This window comes from Epinephelus moara, chromosome 2, assembly GCF_006386435.1.
Source record: "Epinephelus moara isolate mb chromosome 2, YSFRI_EMoa_1.0, whole genome shotgun sequence".
Taxonomy (NCBI): Eukaryota; Metazoa; Chordata; class Actinopteri; order Perciformes; family Serranidae; genus Epinephelus; species Epinephelus moara.
This window is the reverse complement of record NC_065507.1, coordinates 23,299,665-23,317,746: the sequence shown is the minus strand read 5'-3', so window position 1 is coordinate 23,317,746 and position 18,082 is coordinate 23,299,665. Positions and strand designations below refer to the sequence as shown.

General features: G+C 40.7%; 1 protein-coding gene across 2 annotated transcripts; it reads left to right on the top strand.

Annotated features, from left to right (window-relative positions):
* Window positions 1-5,477: 5,477 nt before the first annotated feature.
* On the top strand, window positions 5,478-12,318 carry sptssb (serine palmitoyltransferase, small subunit B). Of its 2 annotated transcripts, none has more exons than XM_050057887.1 (2): window positions 5,478-5,666; window positions 7,599-12,318. In XM_050057887.1, exons 1-2 carry the CDS (start codon window positions 5,651-5,653, stop codon window positions 7,847-7,849), a joined length of 267 nt encoding a protein of 88 aa, XP_049913844.1. In that variant the 5' UTR covers window positions 5,478-5,650; the 3' UTR covers window positions 7,850-12,318. The 2 variants fall into 2 exon arrangements, with proteins under 2 accessions (XP_049913844.1, XP_049913854.1); XM_050057897.1 differs by lacking the exon at window positions 5,478-5,666 and adding an exon at window positions 5,727-5,881 and having other exon boundaries at window positions 7,599-12,314.
* The last annotated feature ends 5,764 nt before the right edge of the window (window positions 12,319-18,082 follow it).

Genomic DNA, 18,082 nt, shown 5'->3' with positions numbered 1-18,082 from the left:
CGATCGACTTTAAATTTTGTCTAGCATCTAAAGAGGTTTAAAATGAAAAGTTGTTGAAAGAGTCACAGACTTTTATCCCAAAATTTAGTTATGTATAGCACCACCTACTGGTAAGGACATGTTTTATACTTCTTCTAACAAGACATGACACAGGAAGCTGTTGTATCTTGACTATATGGATGGTGAATGAACTGCACTTGTATAGCGCCTTTTTAGTCTTCCAAACACTCAAAGCTTTTACACTATATGTCACATTCTCCCACTGACACATACATTCACACCCTGGTGGCCACCTACCATATACGGTGTGTCCTGCCCAGTTAAACATTCACAAGCACTCACACACCGATGGCACAGCCATTAGGTGCAACTTGACATGGTCCAGTCTGCCCCAGATTTCACATGCTTGATTAGAGAGCAGGCATGACAAGATCAACATGCCCATATTGACTCATAGTCATTGCACCAACTATTGGCAACAGGAAGTAGTATGTGCTCTCTAGGGCCACATAGTTAACACAGAAAGTGGGACACAATTTGCAATAGTTAATTTCCAGCACCACGCAATTCATGCAGGAAATATCTGAAGGCTCATTTATGCTCAACGTTAGACACGGAGCCTTCTGTTTGTACGCTGCGTTCATTTGTGCGCGTCTTCTGAAAGCTTATGGAAATGGACGAAATGAAGCAGTACCACCAGAGACCATGGAGGCAGTGTAGCAAAGTTCAAATGAGATATAACCATAGGTGACAAGGAAGACATTTAAATAGGGCGAAAGGGAATGACTTGGTAATATATAATAATATATATGTTGGTGTGGACTCTCAGTCATCCAGGTCAAAGTAATCCTAAGTGCTCCATCATAGGCAACTGGACTTGCTTGAGTTTCTTTAAGATGTTTAGCTTCTTATCCAAGAGGCTTCTTTAGTTCCTGAACTGAACTGAAGAACTGAAGAAGCCTCTTGGATGAGAAGTGAAATGTCTTAAAGAAACTCAAGCAAGTCCACTTACCACTTTTATGACCTTCTCCACTGTTGCCTTGTTTGTTGTTGAATGAAATTTTTGACTCTGCTCTCTAGTGCCATCTGTTGGCTGTACCTATGCCATCATAAAGGACGCATGGAAGTATGAGTGCAGCCACATTTACAATATTTGAAACAGATACATCCATTTTTTGTTGGCTGCGTTGACCAGCATCCCACCAGTGTCCCTGACATGACAAGGTGCGAGTGCCTGTTCATCGCTGCTTGCGGCTTCAATACGTATTTAATTTCCAAGATTTTTTTGGCACTATTTCGCCACCATCCACAATTCTATTTCAGTTTACCTGATGTGAGGAACTCCTCCTTTGTGCACCAAGGGAGAATAGAGTACATCAACAGCACATTCAAAAATCAGTTCATACTGTCTGTTCTGAGTAGACTTTATTTTGCCACTTGAACACACAATACACACCTAAAACCTGTGTAGAATCAATATGTAGTGATTTTATTGTCAGTTTCTCTGCTGCTCATATCCACCAGAGGGAGCTTTGGGCCTCTAACAAAAGAGAAGTTATGTATGTAAATAGCCACAGGCTGAACCTGTTAATGGCGTCATTTGACTACTGTGGACATTATTCAAATACTCACTCAGCTGCACCACCTTTTCAGGCAGAGAGAGTGCTGGGCTGTGCTTAGGTATGGGCTGAAGGTGGAGATGTAAATTAGAATCAAGGCTGCTCTGAATAACAGTGATGTCCTCATGTGATCTGGAGTTCAGTGCAACTGATTGGAACCATTTACATTGGGACACTTTATACCCAGAAATGACCTCACACAGCTCAAGTAGCTAAAAACTTTCAGATGGTGGGCAGATTTGATATGGCCTAGTACATGATACTACTTTATATGTAGTGCTCATGGAAGTATTAAAACAGAACACAATGTAAAAATGGAAAGCACAACACAAAATTCTACATGTTAGAAGGCAATAAAAAGGTGGCGAGTACCTTGTGTGAGACAGTTTTTGTTAAAAACCGCTTTGGAGTAATTTAAAAAGGCTTGAAAGAGCAGAGTAAACATTTTAATAACATACTTTTTGGATGATCCCTGATGATTTTGAGAATGTGAAACTGCGGAAGTTGCTCACACACAGCCTTCTCCTCAGCTGCAGCCATACTTAAATGTAAAAGTTGAAGATTTGAAGACGTTTGGTGTGTTGCATGGCTGTCCAGAGCTACTAATGCAAGGCTTCGTGTAATTTAAGACACCAAGAGTGTGTGTATCACAGGGTGTATTAGTCTGTGTGACATGTCTCACGTTTGAGTTTGAAGAGGGAGGAGGCGGGCTTGTTTTTCACAACCTGAGCTGGTTGTTAATGGAAATCTGATCTACTTGGGAAAGTGAATGAGGTGAGTCCCCTATGGGTGTTTGTGTGAGTGTGTGTGGATTTGGGCAACAACAACGCAGAGTAGGGGTTCTCCTTTTTTTTCCTGATCACCCTCCTGTTGACCTGCTTTTCTCGCCATATTTGCAGGTGCACAAACTGAGACCTCATGACCCAACGGCTTTGTCTCTTGCCCCTTTTACCTAATTTCTTCTGTTACAGACCCAACGTCACTCAGGATAAGAAGACTGGTGACATGTTGGAGGAGCTTTGATTCCCAACATCACTTGAGATAGAAGGATCTGAGGGCACTAATTTCCAAAGTGGAGCAGGTCAGAACAGTTGATGTAAAGAAAGTCAATATTTATAATACAAAGAGGTGTCAAATCTCTGCAAACGGAAATATTTATTCATGCCATGTGTCTAGCATTTTGAACCAGGCCTTAATCCTTGTGACGCTGACAAATCATGGGTAACGGGTGCGCCGCAGTGGCACTGTCTGTGTTTACACATCAATATTGCATAGTGTTGTCAAGTGCAAGAACTGAGCAGGTCAGCAAACCCTGAGCTGATAGGAGATAAGATTTCCTAACTGTCTGTCTCAATGCCCCGAAACAAAAGGGACAGCTTCTTAGTTTGCACTTAGATTTCTTTTCCAGGTGGGCTTGTTTTGTTTATTCTCTTTGATTCTGCCTTTTTGAAGGCTCAGGTTGTTCACAGTTAATCCGGAAATGTTTTGCCCAGCTCTTGTTTAGACAGGGACTTAGCAAAGAAGAGAGGCCAAGTTAGTTCTTCTCTAAATACATTTGTGTGTCTGAGTGTGCGTTAAGGCTTTGTGTGGTTTTCCAGGAAAAACATGAAGTCAACTCTAGTATGTTTACAGATGAATCAACGGACCGGTCACACAGCTCAGTCCGTTCTTGTATTATCATACATAATTACATATCTGCCACCAAAATGCAGAAACGCAAAAGAACAGAGAGGAATGTATGATAAGATATTAGTCAAATTGTGACTTGAAGGACACATGGTCCTATAAATGCTGCATGCAGTGATGTGATCTTACAGAAGCACTCACAGCAGCCTGCAGAATATATTTACCATCCATGGTTGATGGAGTATTCTGACCTTGTACTTGAGTTACTAATAGCACATGGTAAAAATACTCATTTACAAGTCATGCATTCAAAATCTTACATAAGTGAAAGCACAAAAGTATTAGCATCAAAATATACTTAAAGTACCAAAAGTAAAAGTGCTCATTATGCACAATGGCCCATTTCAGAGTAATATATATTATTTTATTATTTGAATGTAATTTTTGATTTTGAATTCTTGTAAAGGTGGAGCAAATTTAAACTACTGTATGTACTGCGGGGTGGGTTAACCAATAATTATACAAAAGGCTTATGACCTATTTACACATTTAGATTACTGATACAAAATATAGATAAAATAAGAAACTAAAATGATAAAAAAAAAAAAAAGTATGTTTGCCTCTGAAATATAGTGAATTACCTCCTGAGACCCTGTGTCCTTATATTGAGATATCACATTTTGGGTTTACTGGACCTTTTACTTCATTCTGCTTAACTTTGTTGTCCTCGTTTGTGGACACTTTTTGTGCCATCGAGTGGTAGTAAGAGAACAACACACTTATCCGTTTAAGAACAAGATGCAATTTCTTAGTCTGCAGCCAGTCCCGACTCAAAAGTGGACAAGATTCCAAACCCGATCAGATTTGATGGTTGACACTTGTTTATTTATGATTAATAATGTTTGTAGTTTGGTATGGCAACAAATTTGACCAATTTTAGCAACAGTAAGAAGCTAAGAAGCTGTTAATAAGTACTCGTGTGAGGACATTGGGACTAAATTATAATTGACAATGTTTAGTTTTTTACACTTTTTGGGTCCTACTGATATAGTGAAATAGCAAGAGAAATTAAAAATGCACACTGAACAAAAGTTAAGGTCTCAGGAGGTAAAAGTATCCCAAAAAAGGAAATACTTAATAAAGAACAAGAACCTCAAGATTCAACATTCAAGAGGCTTTACTGTCAATTCTGCAGTTATGTAACAGACATACAGAGAATTGAAACATTTCACTCTGTGCAGACAGTGCTAAAGCATAAGTATAAATAAGGAAGTCAAAGAGAATAGAAGAGGCAATACAAAAATAAAATAAAATAATTTAATTGGTAATTAAAGAAGAAATTACTCAAAAAAAATTGCAAGAAATTAGTAAAAAGAGAAAACTAAAAATAAGAAAATTAGAAAAAAATAAGTTACAAACAAACAAACAAACAAGGAAATGACCTGGAAAGAGTGCTTACAATTATAATAAATCTGTGACATAATTTTAAAATTTAATAATTATAATAATAAATAGTTTTTCCCCGGCTTTTTTCCTTTTTTCTCCCGAGTTTTTTTTTTTTTTTAAGAATATTTTTTTATCTTTTTTTTTTTTTTTTTTTTTTTTGCAATTTGTGGGAAGTTGTTCATTGCCTTTTCCCCCATGTTTCTCAAAAAAAGCACCAATCTGCTCAAGGTTCAACGGTTTAAACACTTGTGAAAGGCTTCTGAAAGCAGCACAAGACAAGTGATGTCGCTCCAGGTTTCACAGGGTTAATAAAAAAAATAGGAGCAATGCAACGAGCAACCTCAAAATTGTACTTAAGTATCTGAGTGAGTGGTGCTATCCATCACTGCTTATCATGGAAGTGAGTCCAAGTGTTTATTGCTTGTTCATTTTTCTATTTAGTCTTTAACATGCAGTAAATAAAGATAGGAATGAGCAGGACTGTTATTAAATGGCGTCTCAGACTACTGATCTGTGTTCACAGACTGCAGCTGAATATTAATCTGTCGGAAATAATTTTTAAGTTCAGTGTAAGATTTCATATTCGTTCAATATTAAGTGTCCATATGGAGCTCATAAGTAACACTGTGCAACATCCCTACGCTGCGGTATGAGTGAAGACAGGGCAGTGTGATGCCTTTGCTGTCTCGGCTTGTTTTTCCACCCTGCTGCTGCCGCCTACGTCAGAGGTGGTACTGCGGCGCAGTGTCGGGCTGCAGCATGGTGGGGCAGATGCGCACAAGGATGCGACACGGACTGCACAAAGTTTAAAGATGCTGCACAAAGCAGCGGACTTCACATGACTGAAACAGAGCTGCAACCGAGACACCGACTCCTCCCTGTGCCTCTAATGCGAGGACAGCTTTTTTTTTGGGCTGCGTAAACACACACTGGCCTATGTCCTCGGTCACTCCACCTGCATGATCTGTAAACCAGGTGAGTCGTGAGTGTGAGCACGAGTAGTGGGCGTGGTGTTGTCCTCATAGTCTGTATGACCTGCTACATATAGGCCAGCGGCAAACTGGTGAGGCAGCTTTTCGTTTACACAAAGCAGCGGAGCGGCAGCAGCGGGACGGGGCTGGTGTCTGTGGCTCGTCCTGTCATTATCTCTCAGTTGTAGATATCCAGGAGACCTCACGTCGGCTGCTAAGGTGAGTGTCAACATATGGATTCGGTTATGCACAATAAAGGATACAGTGAGCGCTCAAGGAATAGTATATCCCCTCTGATATTGTCTATTATCAGTTAACTGGGAAATAGTGATGAAATGCATCATTGCTATGTGCAAATCATTATTTATTACTCCATCTTGACACAGACTTTAACTTCTGCTTGAGTTATTTTACATATTTCTGGGTCAAACTTGTTAATTAAGATATTTATGAAGACATGGGTACCATCCAAACTCGTATAAAGGATGCTGATCACCACCTAAATGCTGTCTGCTTGCTGTAACTTCAGCACAACAGTCCTACTGTAGTATTAAGGAAGTTAATTTGGTTACATCCTGTAGACATTGAAAAATGAAGTATCGTTTTTTTATTCCAGAGTACACCTGCACTTGTAGCGCACCTGTTGGCCCCGCCCCCTACCAGTGCAGCAGGATCTGTTACTGCCTGCGGCTATGCAAACTTTCAAATAACCTAAACATACAGATTTTTATCTACATTTTTAGATTTAAACACACACCGTAATTACTGCAAACAAAGCTTTAAAATAATTAGTCGGTCCTTATGTGAAAGTGCATGTCTTGGCCTGTGCATGTGTGTTGTGTAGGGGTGGAAAATTGCTCATTACCCTCCTCACATAGCATAGACGTCTTTATAAGTGTCCCATATGTGTGGTAACACCATGTATGTGTGCCAAGATAATAAGTGAGGACTGTTACATCCCCTGGGTTTAATTTCATTGGTGTTTCTAATGAATCCTGTAAGACCCTGAGCTCCCACGAGGCCCAGCTTGATTGCTCCCTCAGGGCTCTGCTGTGGGCTTGGAGGGGCTATAGGTACACACCTAATTCCCTCTCACACCTCCTTATTGATATAAGCACAGCCACAAGGACTATTTTTGGACTCAGGCATTGTTTTCCATCATGTACCAAGTTGTGTGGAGAACATCAGTATTTATGATTAAAAAAAGATGAATATGTTATTATGATATAGTGCGAGCATTATAAAGAATCTTTTGTACATAGTAGTAGCCTGCTTTTTTTCCAGAGACAGTAAATTGCTTTTCACTTCAGTTTTCAATGGACCTTTTCAGGGGCCCAGACATTTGCATGAAATATTGCACTTTTTACTTCACAATTTTTTGTCTAAATATCAAGGATCTACATATAAAATATGTATTGTTATAAATTAAACTTCCCAACAGCGTGTGAAATAACTTTATAACTTTATAACTTAATAACACAGGACCAGAGCTAGAAAGAAAAAGATAAGATTGGTTGATGCTTTACCGTGTCATTGGAGCAGTGAAAAATGTTGAGGCTAGCTCGGCTTTTACTGTAGCAGGCCCCACCTGTCTGCAGTAAAATGTTTCAGGTGTCATTTTTTAGTTTCATGTCTTTTCATGTCAAATGACTTGTAGCTTGTTGCTGTGTCGCTCGTAGTTTGAAGACAACATCACTTCTGTATCTCTGCTGAAGTACCATTTTGAATGCAGAACTTGTAGTGGAGTATTTTAACCTTATGGTACTGACTCTGCTCATAACTGTGTACTGTTTTATTTTATTTTTTATTTACATTTTATAATCACTCTGCTCCAAATCCTCTGTCTTCCTCGCTAACCTTCTGTGTGTCTATCCTCCTTCACACCATCTGTTTCTTGAATCTAACAACACTCCACCTCCATTTCCCTTCCATCCAGCTTGCAAGATGAACTTCAAGAATTTTAGGGAGTACCTGGCCTGGCTGTACTACCAGTACCTGCTCATCACCGGCATCTATGTCCTGGAGCCCTGGGAAAAGTCCATCTTCAACTCCATCCTCTTCTCCGCCATCGCCATGGTGATCTACACCTCGTATGTCTTTGTGCCCATCCACGTGCGCCTTGCACTGGAGTTTTTCTCTGGGATCTTTGGTGGCCAGCCTGAGAGCACCATGGCACTCATGAACTAAAAGATGGAGAGAATATGGAGGAGAAAGAGGCAGCGACTGGGTGGATTAGCATGAATCCCCAAATAATTCCCTACAACTCAACTGGAGCACCTTGAGCCCCTCTTTACACCACGTTCATCCCAAAGCACAGCGGTTCGTCACCTCAGCTAATCAAGACTGAAAACATGAAGATCTTAATGGAGTGATCTGGAAATCAGAGCCTTACTATCTTCTTTACATCCCAAACCCTCTGGCCTTACCCCATGGTATTAGACACACGACTGTACATTACTTTCACATCCTCGCTGTGAAATGTGTTGTGAAATGTTGTTTGTCCTATTTGTTTTTATTTTTCCTCACAATATGTCCTGTGTGAGTGCATACCACCTTTGGGTTTTGCATGATAGGGTCATTCGTGGGTAGTCCATTTGCATGCTCTTCTCACTACAGAATACTACTCTCTTCTTCCCATCATGACTTCCAAGCTGCAGTCTTTAAAGGGGCATTCCAATAATCTAGTTTGTCATTTTGATGAAAAAAAAAAAAATTTGTTAGAAACAGATTAAAAAAGAGAGTGCTTGTAATTGAAGCAACAGGACCAAGATATCCTGACTTTAAAGTCTTAAGTCAAAAACCTAAAACACTGCATCCTACAAGATCCATAATACAACTCAGCATGGTATGTAGGCAGACCTTCCTTGACTGGTTAATCCCGACATCTTTAAAGCCCAACACCCCAAGTTCAGATTATTTTTCAGACTTTGGCTGCATCAGAAATCTCTATTGTGAAATGTTTGCAAGCCAACCGCCAGAATAAATGTTGGTATTGTACATTTCTTCAAAGCACAGATATGTTGAAACATTATGTTTCTTTACATTGGTTATGGTTAGAAAAAAAAGATCATGTTTGGGTGGCACAATCACTGCTGGAAATGCAATTGATGGTTTGCTCAAAAAAAAAAAAAAAGACAAACAAACCAAAAAACCCAAAACACTTGAAACATGTACCAGTGTAACATATCCGTGGTTTGTAGAAATGTACAATGCCAACTAGGGATGTTATTAATTAACTGTTTTTACAGAAAACAAGAATTTTGACCAATCAATACTATCTGGTAAACAGTTAGAAATATATTAAAACTGGCACCATGGGGGGAGATGATGACACAGCAGAGTCTGCTGCTGCCCACACTGGTGTTGTATGACACTGCCAGGGCAATGCCATGATGCTTCTCCTGAGAGATGACTATGACTCCTCGAGAAGCTCATGACCCAAAAGGCAGAGGAGGACACCTATATGAGAGATCATCCCCGCTCACTGGATACTAATCCTCTTCACTGGTGGAAAGGTACAGCAAACTTTCTGTTGCTGCCATTACACAGACGGTCAGTTCCCAGTTTGCACGAGCTAACACAGCAGCAGCGGCTAACATCTGACACTGAGCAGTTTAACGGTACCAACAATCTCACACTGACACAAAAACCTGTCCTCTCTGTCGTTAGACTTGTTAGGTAATGTTAGCTGTGTGATGCTGACAGTTAGCCCTGTCACTGTGTGTGTGGGGGGGCCAGGCAGACTCTCTATGTCACCGGCACCGAGCTCACACTCCCGCAGCAGTGAGGTCATGATAAACAGAGAGAGAACAGAGCGGGACAAGGTGGCGCTGAGCAAAGCAATACAACCCCCGACCCCAGCCTTTTGATTAATGGTCAGTGATTGGTCAACGAGGGTCGGCTGTACACATAAAACATTCTACATTAGCATCGCTAATGCCAGCATTTTCCACTGCCGACTGGGCTGATGTATGCACTATTTATTGCCCTCAAACAATCAGTGGAGCAAAAAAAGTTAATGCATGGACACTACTTTCTGCTTTTAATCCCATAATGCACTGCATTGCAGTTTATAGGAGTGAAAATTACCATCATGTGACTCTACAGCTCTCAATGATGATGCAAAATGAAGATTCACAAGTGTCTTAAGTGTCTGAACAGAGTATGCTATTGACTGTTTAGTGTGTAAGAAGTAAACAAATGAACATGGGAGTGATTTTAGACACACCCTTAGGAGAGCTCCCTGTCAGAGCCACAGGTGACAAGTGAACTGAACTTGGTGTATAAAATCAGTGGAGTGCCCCTTTAAATATGTGTGCGTTTATGTTTATCTGCATCTGTGACGCCATGTTAATTGCTCTCCGATAAAAAGGGAGTCAATACTCATCCCAACATTCTTGTGACACGCACTTAATGTTACTGGTTGATCTATGGTTTTGTATCAGAACCATTATCACCTTTTTAGTTGCCTTTATGCACCGTAATGCTAACTGGCAGGGTACATTGCATATTTCAAGTCATTGTGTATCTGACCTTTCAAGAGAGAGTTGGTAGAAAAGCCCAAGCTATGCAATGGATCTAAAAGTGTCACGATCAGGGATCTGTTTGTGAAATTTACCGATTTACTGGTCAAAGTAAGTAATAAAATGAAATAACTGCATAGATGTGTGCCGAGCCCTCTCTTTATCTCCTGTTTTTTAACTGTCGGTATGTCAGGAAGGTGTGCTCGGCACTGAGCATGAGCAAATATTGATACAACACACCTTTGTGTTTTAGGCTTGGCTTTGTTAATGATGTAGCTTTACTCAATCAACAGCCTCTGAACTCAAAGCAGAAATGTTTGCTGTCACATGCAAAATGCAAAGACTGCAGTCAAATTGGCCTTAATGAAAAGCAAAGCCCGACTGGCCAACCGAGAACCATCTTCCTCACCTATAGTTGATCTATAGAGAATGAACCGGGGAGAGAGTGAGTCGTAGTGTATCTGGTAGCTGTGATGAGCATTGCGTTTAGTTGTGTGTTTAAGATCAGTTTTTAATATTTGTGCTTTGGGTCAAGGGCTCGCTGATTACAGTCTAATCATGATCTCTAAGTTAACTTTATTTATATGGAGTTATATATTTATATACACTGGTAAATGCTTGGCTGGTTACAATGTCAATTACCAAACTTTTTTTGTTTGATTATTTATATCTGTGTTCTCTTGTGGCCATAAGTAACACATAAATTGTTCTTTACTTTGTTTTCCACCTTAAAGTGCTTTTATATTGTTCCACGTTTGTGTCATTTCATTTCCGTTTGGATAAACTGTTGCATAGTCCCAGACATTTCCTGTACCGAGAACGAAAAGATCTCTGAGGAGCTTTTTCACCGTTCACCAAAATGAATGTTTCATTTATACATTATACAAACACATCACTGCAATATTCAGAAAATAAAGTCATCTGAAGATACTTAGAAAGTTGTGTTTCTCATCCTAGTTTATTTTTTTATATAAATGTTGATGCATACTGATGAGAAATGTATCCACACAGCATATTAAAGGGATAGTTCAGAGTTCTTGGAGTGGGGTTGTATGAGGTACTTATTCATAGTCAGTGTGTTAGATACAGTAGATGGCAGTCAGCATGCTCCCAGTTTGGAGAAGCAGGCAGGTGTACCACCACAGATGCTCAGAAATGCACTGCTGTGGATGGGGGTTAGCAGCAAAGCATATTTAGCCACTTCAAAATGGCCTACCCAGAAAAAAATCAGTATCAGTCCAAGTGAACGTTATATTGAGAATATTTTCACCGCTTTAGCTTTTCTCAAACTAAAACTGTAAACTTGTGTCCACGGACTCAGAGAGCAATTGCTGCCATGAGTCGGACTCTTACTGAATCAGAAATGCTAGCGCTTCACACTTGAATGGTTGTTTGATAAGTCTTTTCATGTATTTGTAGGTATTTTGCGTAATTATACTTGATGGTTGGATATGGCAGTGCTCTTCAGCAAGTGTCTCTCTTGCTTAGGCGCTAAGGCAGTTAGCAGTCTAAATGTGACTTTTGCATATCCCTCTTATGGCACACACATGCAATTAGGGTAGAGGGGTAGTGCAGGGTCAGCCATGATACTGTGCCCTGCAGCAGTTTTTGGGGGTTCGGTGCCTTGCTGAAGGGTACCTTGGAAGTACCCAGGGGGCAAAGTATACACAAACTTGAAGCTTCCAAGCCAAAGGCCCCACGGACTGAGCCACTGGCCCCCCTTAAGTGATGGTTTTACATAATCCTCTTAAGAGAAATGTTTACTGCTATGTCTATATTCATTGTAACTAGTCACAGCTGTTTTCATGTCATTGTTTGAACAGCCTGGAAAAACACAAGCACAAACCATCCTAAGAAATCTTTAGAAAAGTAAAGTTTGGTTTGAACTGGATTGCGCAACAGCACTTTCTGACCCAAACAGCAGAGTTGAGCTTTTGCGTAGAAATATGGAAGTTATATGGTTGAAAAAATGTGGCACCACCAATGAAATTATTCCCAATATAGCATCCACTTAGACTTAAGCCCCTTTTACACTGCCAGATTTTCGGCGAATGTTGGGCCGTTTTGCCGGCAAGCTGTGAGCGTTTAGACACACAGAGCCGGATTGGCGAGTTGATCCGAGGTGCCCAATTTTCCGCCTCGTAGGGTAGTCATATTGACGGAACCCTTTTAGTTTAAACAGACCGAGGCGGCCTTCCGCAACGGGAGGGGCTGTAGATGACTCCGCATGTGTGACCCACTGGCGGTGGATAAACAGGAAACAGCTGATAGCAGGAATTGGCGAGCAGCTAGTAGCAAGAGGGAAACACAAACCTGACAGACACTGTAAAGATGAGCAACTGGGGNAGGAATTAGCGAGCAGCTAGTAGCAAGAGGGAAACACAAACCTGACAGACACTGTAAAGATGAGCAACTGGGGAGACAAGGAATTGCGCGCCCTCCTTGCCCTTGCAAACGAAGAGGCCATTAACTGTCAGATGACGGGGATGGTGAAGGACGGGCCGACTTACGAGAGAATCACCGAAGGACTGACCAGCCGCGGCTTCCCTCCCATGTCACTGTTTACTTCACACTCTGAGCCACACGTTTTGTTACTTGCTCACGCCCCCCATTGCCCCGAAAAAGGCGCATTCTGTATAAACAAAAGTAGGAAGGTGGCATTTTGCTGCACTCCCCAATTTTGTTTTTATACTACCAATGCTGAAAAAAGACTGATTGGGTTTTCCTGCAAATTTGCACAATTCCTATCTAAAAAGGGCTTTAGGGGCCGTTCAGATGTAGCGTCTTTTGCGCGCACAAATCCATTAGTTTCAATGTAGACGCGCGTCAAGCGTGCTCACAATCCAAAGCGACGCCGTAGCGGCGCGCATTCGGTGCGACGCGCCTGTTTTTTCGTGCGCGTCCGCGGCACACAGAGATAGAAAAATCTCAACTTTTTCGAATGCAGCAAGCGCACTGCATGTAATGTCCACGGACCTGCTTCTTCCTTTCCGTCCAATGGACTTCACAACATCCAGTGGTGTGAAAGGCAGCAAGCAATGGTTGCTTAGTAACAGCAGGTGTGACAGTAGCACAACCTCCGAAGCGCCTTGGATAAAAGGATAGAAACGGCACAGCTGGCGTTTTCCACGCACTTTTAGACGCTACATCTGAACGGGCCCTTAGACTGCTTTACAGAACGCCGACATTCACTGCAGTGCATTGCTGGGCTTTTGTGGTGGTACTCCTGTCTGCTTCTCCAAGCTGGGGGCTTTCCAACTGACTGTAATAAAGTGACTATATATAAGTGCCTTATATAACCCCACTTCAAATAATCATTACTATCCCTTTAAGCCCTGAGTTATGCCCTCAGTCAAGCAGAGCAGTTACTTTGAAATCCAAGAACAAGCAAAACAAAGGCTTATGGGTCACACATTCCTGACACAATTGACTGTACCACATTAAGTGATTCCACACAATAAGAGACAGAGCCACCAAACCAGTTCTCCCCAGACAGTGCAGGAATGAATACCCAGGGGCTTTGCTTTCCCTGCTGCAGATACTAGGCAACCTGCCTATGCCCTGTGCCCGAAGCCCTATACATCCGCCCTCTTTGTTGTAAGAGACTCACTTTGAATCATTATTAAGGATGATAAGCGAGACCTGTTTTAAAGATTTGATGGTAGAAAGTTTGAGATTAATAGACCTTTATCACAGCAAACATTTTGACATGTCGTAGCAGGAAAAGCACAGGTGTATTCAATAACATTATTGATAGCTGCATTCCACTTAGGGGAGGTCCTGGTGTTGTCCATTCTGACTCACTTGAATAGCTTACTGGGACACTTAATGGAACTGAGTCATCGTTAATGTTTTCAGTTTCACCTGTGCTTTTGTTCAGTCAAAATGTCTGCTGTGAAAAAGGTCCATGGTGCTGAAATAAAATTTCCTGGAATATTATCAACATGGATGGTGGATGAGGGAGCAGGAGATTGTTATCAGTGTAGGGACTTGCCAGGTAGCTATGTTTATGCCTTGTAACTAGACACCTCAGTCATGTTTTTTTTTTTTTTCATCCTCAGTTCTGGACCTGCCCACGTAAGCTCCTCCCAGAATAACACCAATAGAATACTTTCCTCTCTTTTCTTCTCCTTTCCCTTCAGTTCCTCTCCTTACCCCCTTTCCTTGCCTTTAACTTGTTTTCTGTTCTTTTCCCCCTCATGTTTCCTTTCCTTTCCATTCCATTTTTTCCTCCTCTCCTCTCCTCTCCTCTCCTCTCCTCTCCTCTCCTCTCCTCTCCTCTCCTCTCCTCTCCTCTCCTCTCCTCTCCTTCAGTTCCTCTCCTTACATCCTTTCTTTTCCTTAACTATGCTTTCCATTCACTCATTTCTTTCCTCCCTCCTCTTCCTACCTCAATTTCCTCAACTCAGCTCTCATTTCGTTTCCTTTACTTTGCTATCCTTTGCTTTTCCTTTCCAATCTTCTTGTTTCCTTTCCTTGGCTATCCTATCCTTTCCTCAACCCTCTTCTCCATTCCACTTATTTATTTTCATTTCTAGTTTTCTTATCTCCTCTTTCTCTTCCTCTCTTCTCACTTAAAAAAGAAAATGCCAAGGCCTATATTTTCTCATGACATCCTACACAGTGCAAGTCTGCCTCAGGGTCTTTGAAGAGCTGTCCTCTGTTTACACTTGACATGTTAATTTGTATCCCGTGAAGGAGGAGGCCAGAGGTCAACCCCATAATGACAAGGAGTAAACATCGCTATCTGTAGACTCAAACTGACTCGAAACACTCAGAGGGGTGGTGTACTGTTTCTGTTGTGTTTACATGTGGCCAGTGACCGTTTCTTTCAAATAAAACTGGGGGACTCTTAGCAACTGTAGCATCCAGAGACAGAGAAAAGATGAGCAAAACACATGTGTATGCTCCAACGCTGCCACTGCAACCAGGTTTCAGTTTACAAGGAAACCCCAGAAAGTGTTCAAATATTAATACACGTGATAACTAACTAACCACACACACACACACAGAGCTTAAGTCCTACGACTAAACAGCCTACCCGCTATTGTTCAGCTTTACAGGTGTGTGCCATTACAATGACCGTTTCCATGGTAATAACTCACGACTGCTGTTTAGCCTCAATCTATGAGTGACATGCACAACAAAAGACACGGTTGGGCATAGACATGTTTGCATGCAAACACACACACACACACACACACACACACACACACACACACACACACACACAAAACATCACAAATTTGTGTTAGTGTAATTGATTAGGCATATTTGATCAGCCTAATATGACATATTTGACTACTGTAAAAACACTACATCAGAGTCTGCTTTTATGTAATTGTCTTCAACTAAAAGTGCTTTTATATCCCGCTTGTGTCATTTAATTTTCAGTCTTCTCTGAAGAACATTTACTAAAGTCACCAAACATATGTTTATGTACTTTCACTACAATTTTCAGAAAATACAGCATCAAAAAAGCCAGTTGGGGTCTGTGCATACAAGTACAGACACTTCTATTGTTGTTTGTAGAAAATGTGTTCTAGAGAGATTGTTGCTAGAGCACAATTTGAATTTGCTCAGCGAGTGTAAATCTTTCTAGATTTGTGTCTGGATTTCCAGGCTAGCTACGGCCTAGGAACTTTCAGTCAATATTTGTGAGCATGAGTTACTCACTCTCAAAGCCAGAAACCAAGAAGTCTCAAAATTTTGATGTCATAGGGTATAAAGTCTGGAGCTGCTCCATGGACAATGAATGGGAGCCTGATTTTGTGGACCCACAGAATGTTTGTTTCCTTTTTTATACCCAGGTAAGCTTTATTTTACTGCAGTGGTCTCAGTTCAGGAACAGAAAATGTACCCATATACTCAGAACATTCCCCTGGGTGTTCTCAGTGTCATCTGGGACATCATTACCAATTCATTATCTAAGGAGCAGCTCTCAACTTTATACCCTATGACATCACAAATCTGAGTTTTAGCACTAGTGTTTGGATTTGGGAGAGAGTTGTTTATGTTTACGAATATTTTTGGACTCATAGATATAACATGTATGAATTTTTGAAATGGCCGCATTTCCCCTTTAAAGGTAATACTCTAAACAGCACTAACATGCACATACCTGTGCAAACTGTTTTCATTACCTAAAATAAACACCATGCAAGATTTATTTATTTATTTTTTTACTGTGCAGTCTATGAATTTTGTTGTAATTTTATTATCTGGTACAGCTTAAGGCTTAATAATGACTTTGCCATGAAATCAGTATACTTAAAAGTGATCAGATGAATTATATGATCAAGAAATGTCATTAAAAATCTGCATGTTTTCTAGTTATGTGTGACAGTTTTGTGATACATTGTCACAATGACTGCTGCAACAGTGTTCCAGTCACTTGTGAAAAAATATTTTGCATCAGAAAACAAAAATACAAACAACAAACGAAAGAAACAGGACAAGACAATACCTGCAGTGTCGTTCGACATGCTTGTTTTGAGGGAACATTGTTTGCACTGTTGGGTGTGTGTCCGTTGTTTGACTGTCTTGGTTAAACACACTCTTTAAGCTGTGTTTTTCCTTGTATTGTTACGTCATTTCTAAAAAGCCCAAATATACTAAGCAGATGTCTTTATGGCTATATGAATCAGTTTTCCTATTAAACCATAATCTGGGAATACTTTGTCAGCCAACACACTTCTGTACTTTTTCTCATTTTGAATTGAAACTCTTCATATACAGAGAAAAGCAGAGGCTCTAAACACATTGTTGGAAAATCACTGAGCAAACAATAAGCATTAGATTAGATTGGTCACAATGACCCAAGTAGTACCATAATTTGTGAATATAATCACATCCATCATCATGATATGGTTTGAGGATAAATTATATTGTTTTATGTCCTACCGCATGTCAGATTTCTTTCTTGACTGATTTTGGTGCAATCAGTCAAGGTTTGTGTGGAGGCATTCAGAGTGATTGTGCAATTACTGCCTTTCTTTGTTGATCAAAGATGGAGGAGGAATTCACCCCATGACACAGCTCCCAGCTTTACAGTGTATCTGTATCAGTCAATATAGATCTAGGAGTGGTTGGCCTGATAAAACCTGAGCCCAGCAAGGCGTTAAACCATAGCTGGAGCCAAACCCTGACATGTTCAATGCACTTTCATTTCAAATAAAAACATGTTGTGCTACGTTTGGTTCATTGAATAGGTTGGTGATAAACAGTGTAGCTTGATAAAGAGACAGGGTTGTTGTGCTGCTTAATACATTTGTGAGAGCAAAATTGAATCACCATCTGGATGCTGTTAATTGTAAAGGTGTTTTGTAAGGGATAAAATTAGCTGATATGTATTGTTTACACGCAGGAGCCTTGTGGTTAAACCTAAAACACAAGTCTGCCACCAAGTGGTCGAATAGAAAAATAATCTTTTGCTCAGTGTAGCACAGATGTGATGACAATGATCTCATTCTTTGCTCAGGTAAAATCATCACAAGTCTCTGACTCTAGTTAAGAAAGTACTCTAACAATTTTCCCTCAGTTAAGACTATCTGGTATGGTTCTGTATATTCCAGGAGAAGAGGGACATTTCCATCAATGTGTGCAAGCTGCTGTGAACGAATGCTTGACAGGGTACCAAGAATTTTAATGTGAAACACACAAGGGACAGAGTGAGACAGAGTTTTGTAATTTTTTTTTTTACTGGATATCAAACCCGTCTGATCTTCACAGGGTCATGGAGTCTGTTAGGTGAACTACACCTGTTCAAATAATCAGCTTAGGGCTGAAGTTGAGTGGTGCCGAAAGAAAGATTGTTATTGATTTGTATTTCTCCAGGGGTGTTCATTGATTTAGGGGGATGAGGGTCAGTTGGTGTTCTAGATATTAGAGATTTTAG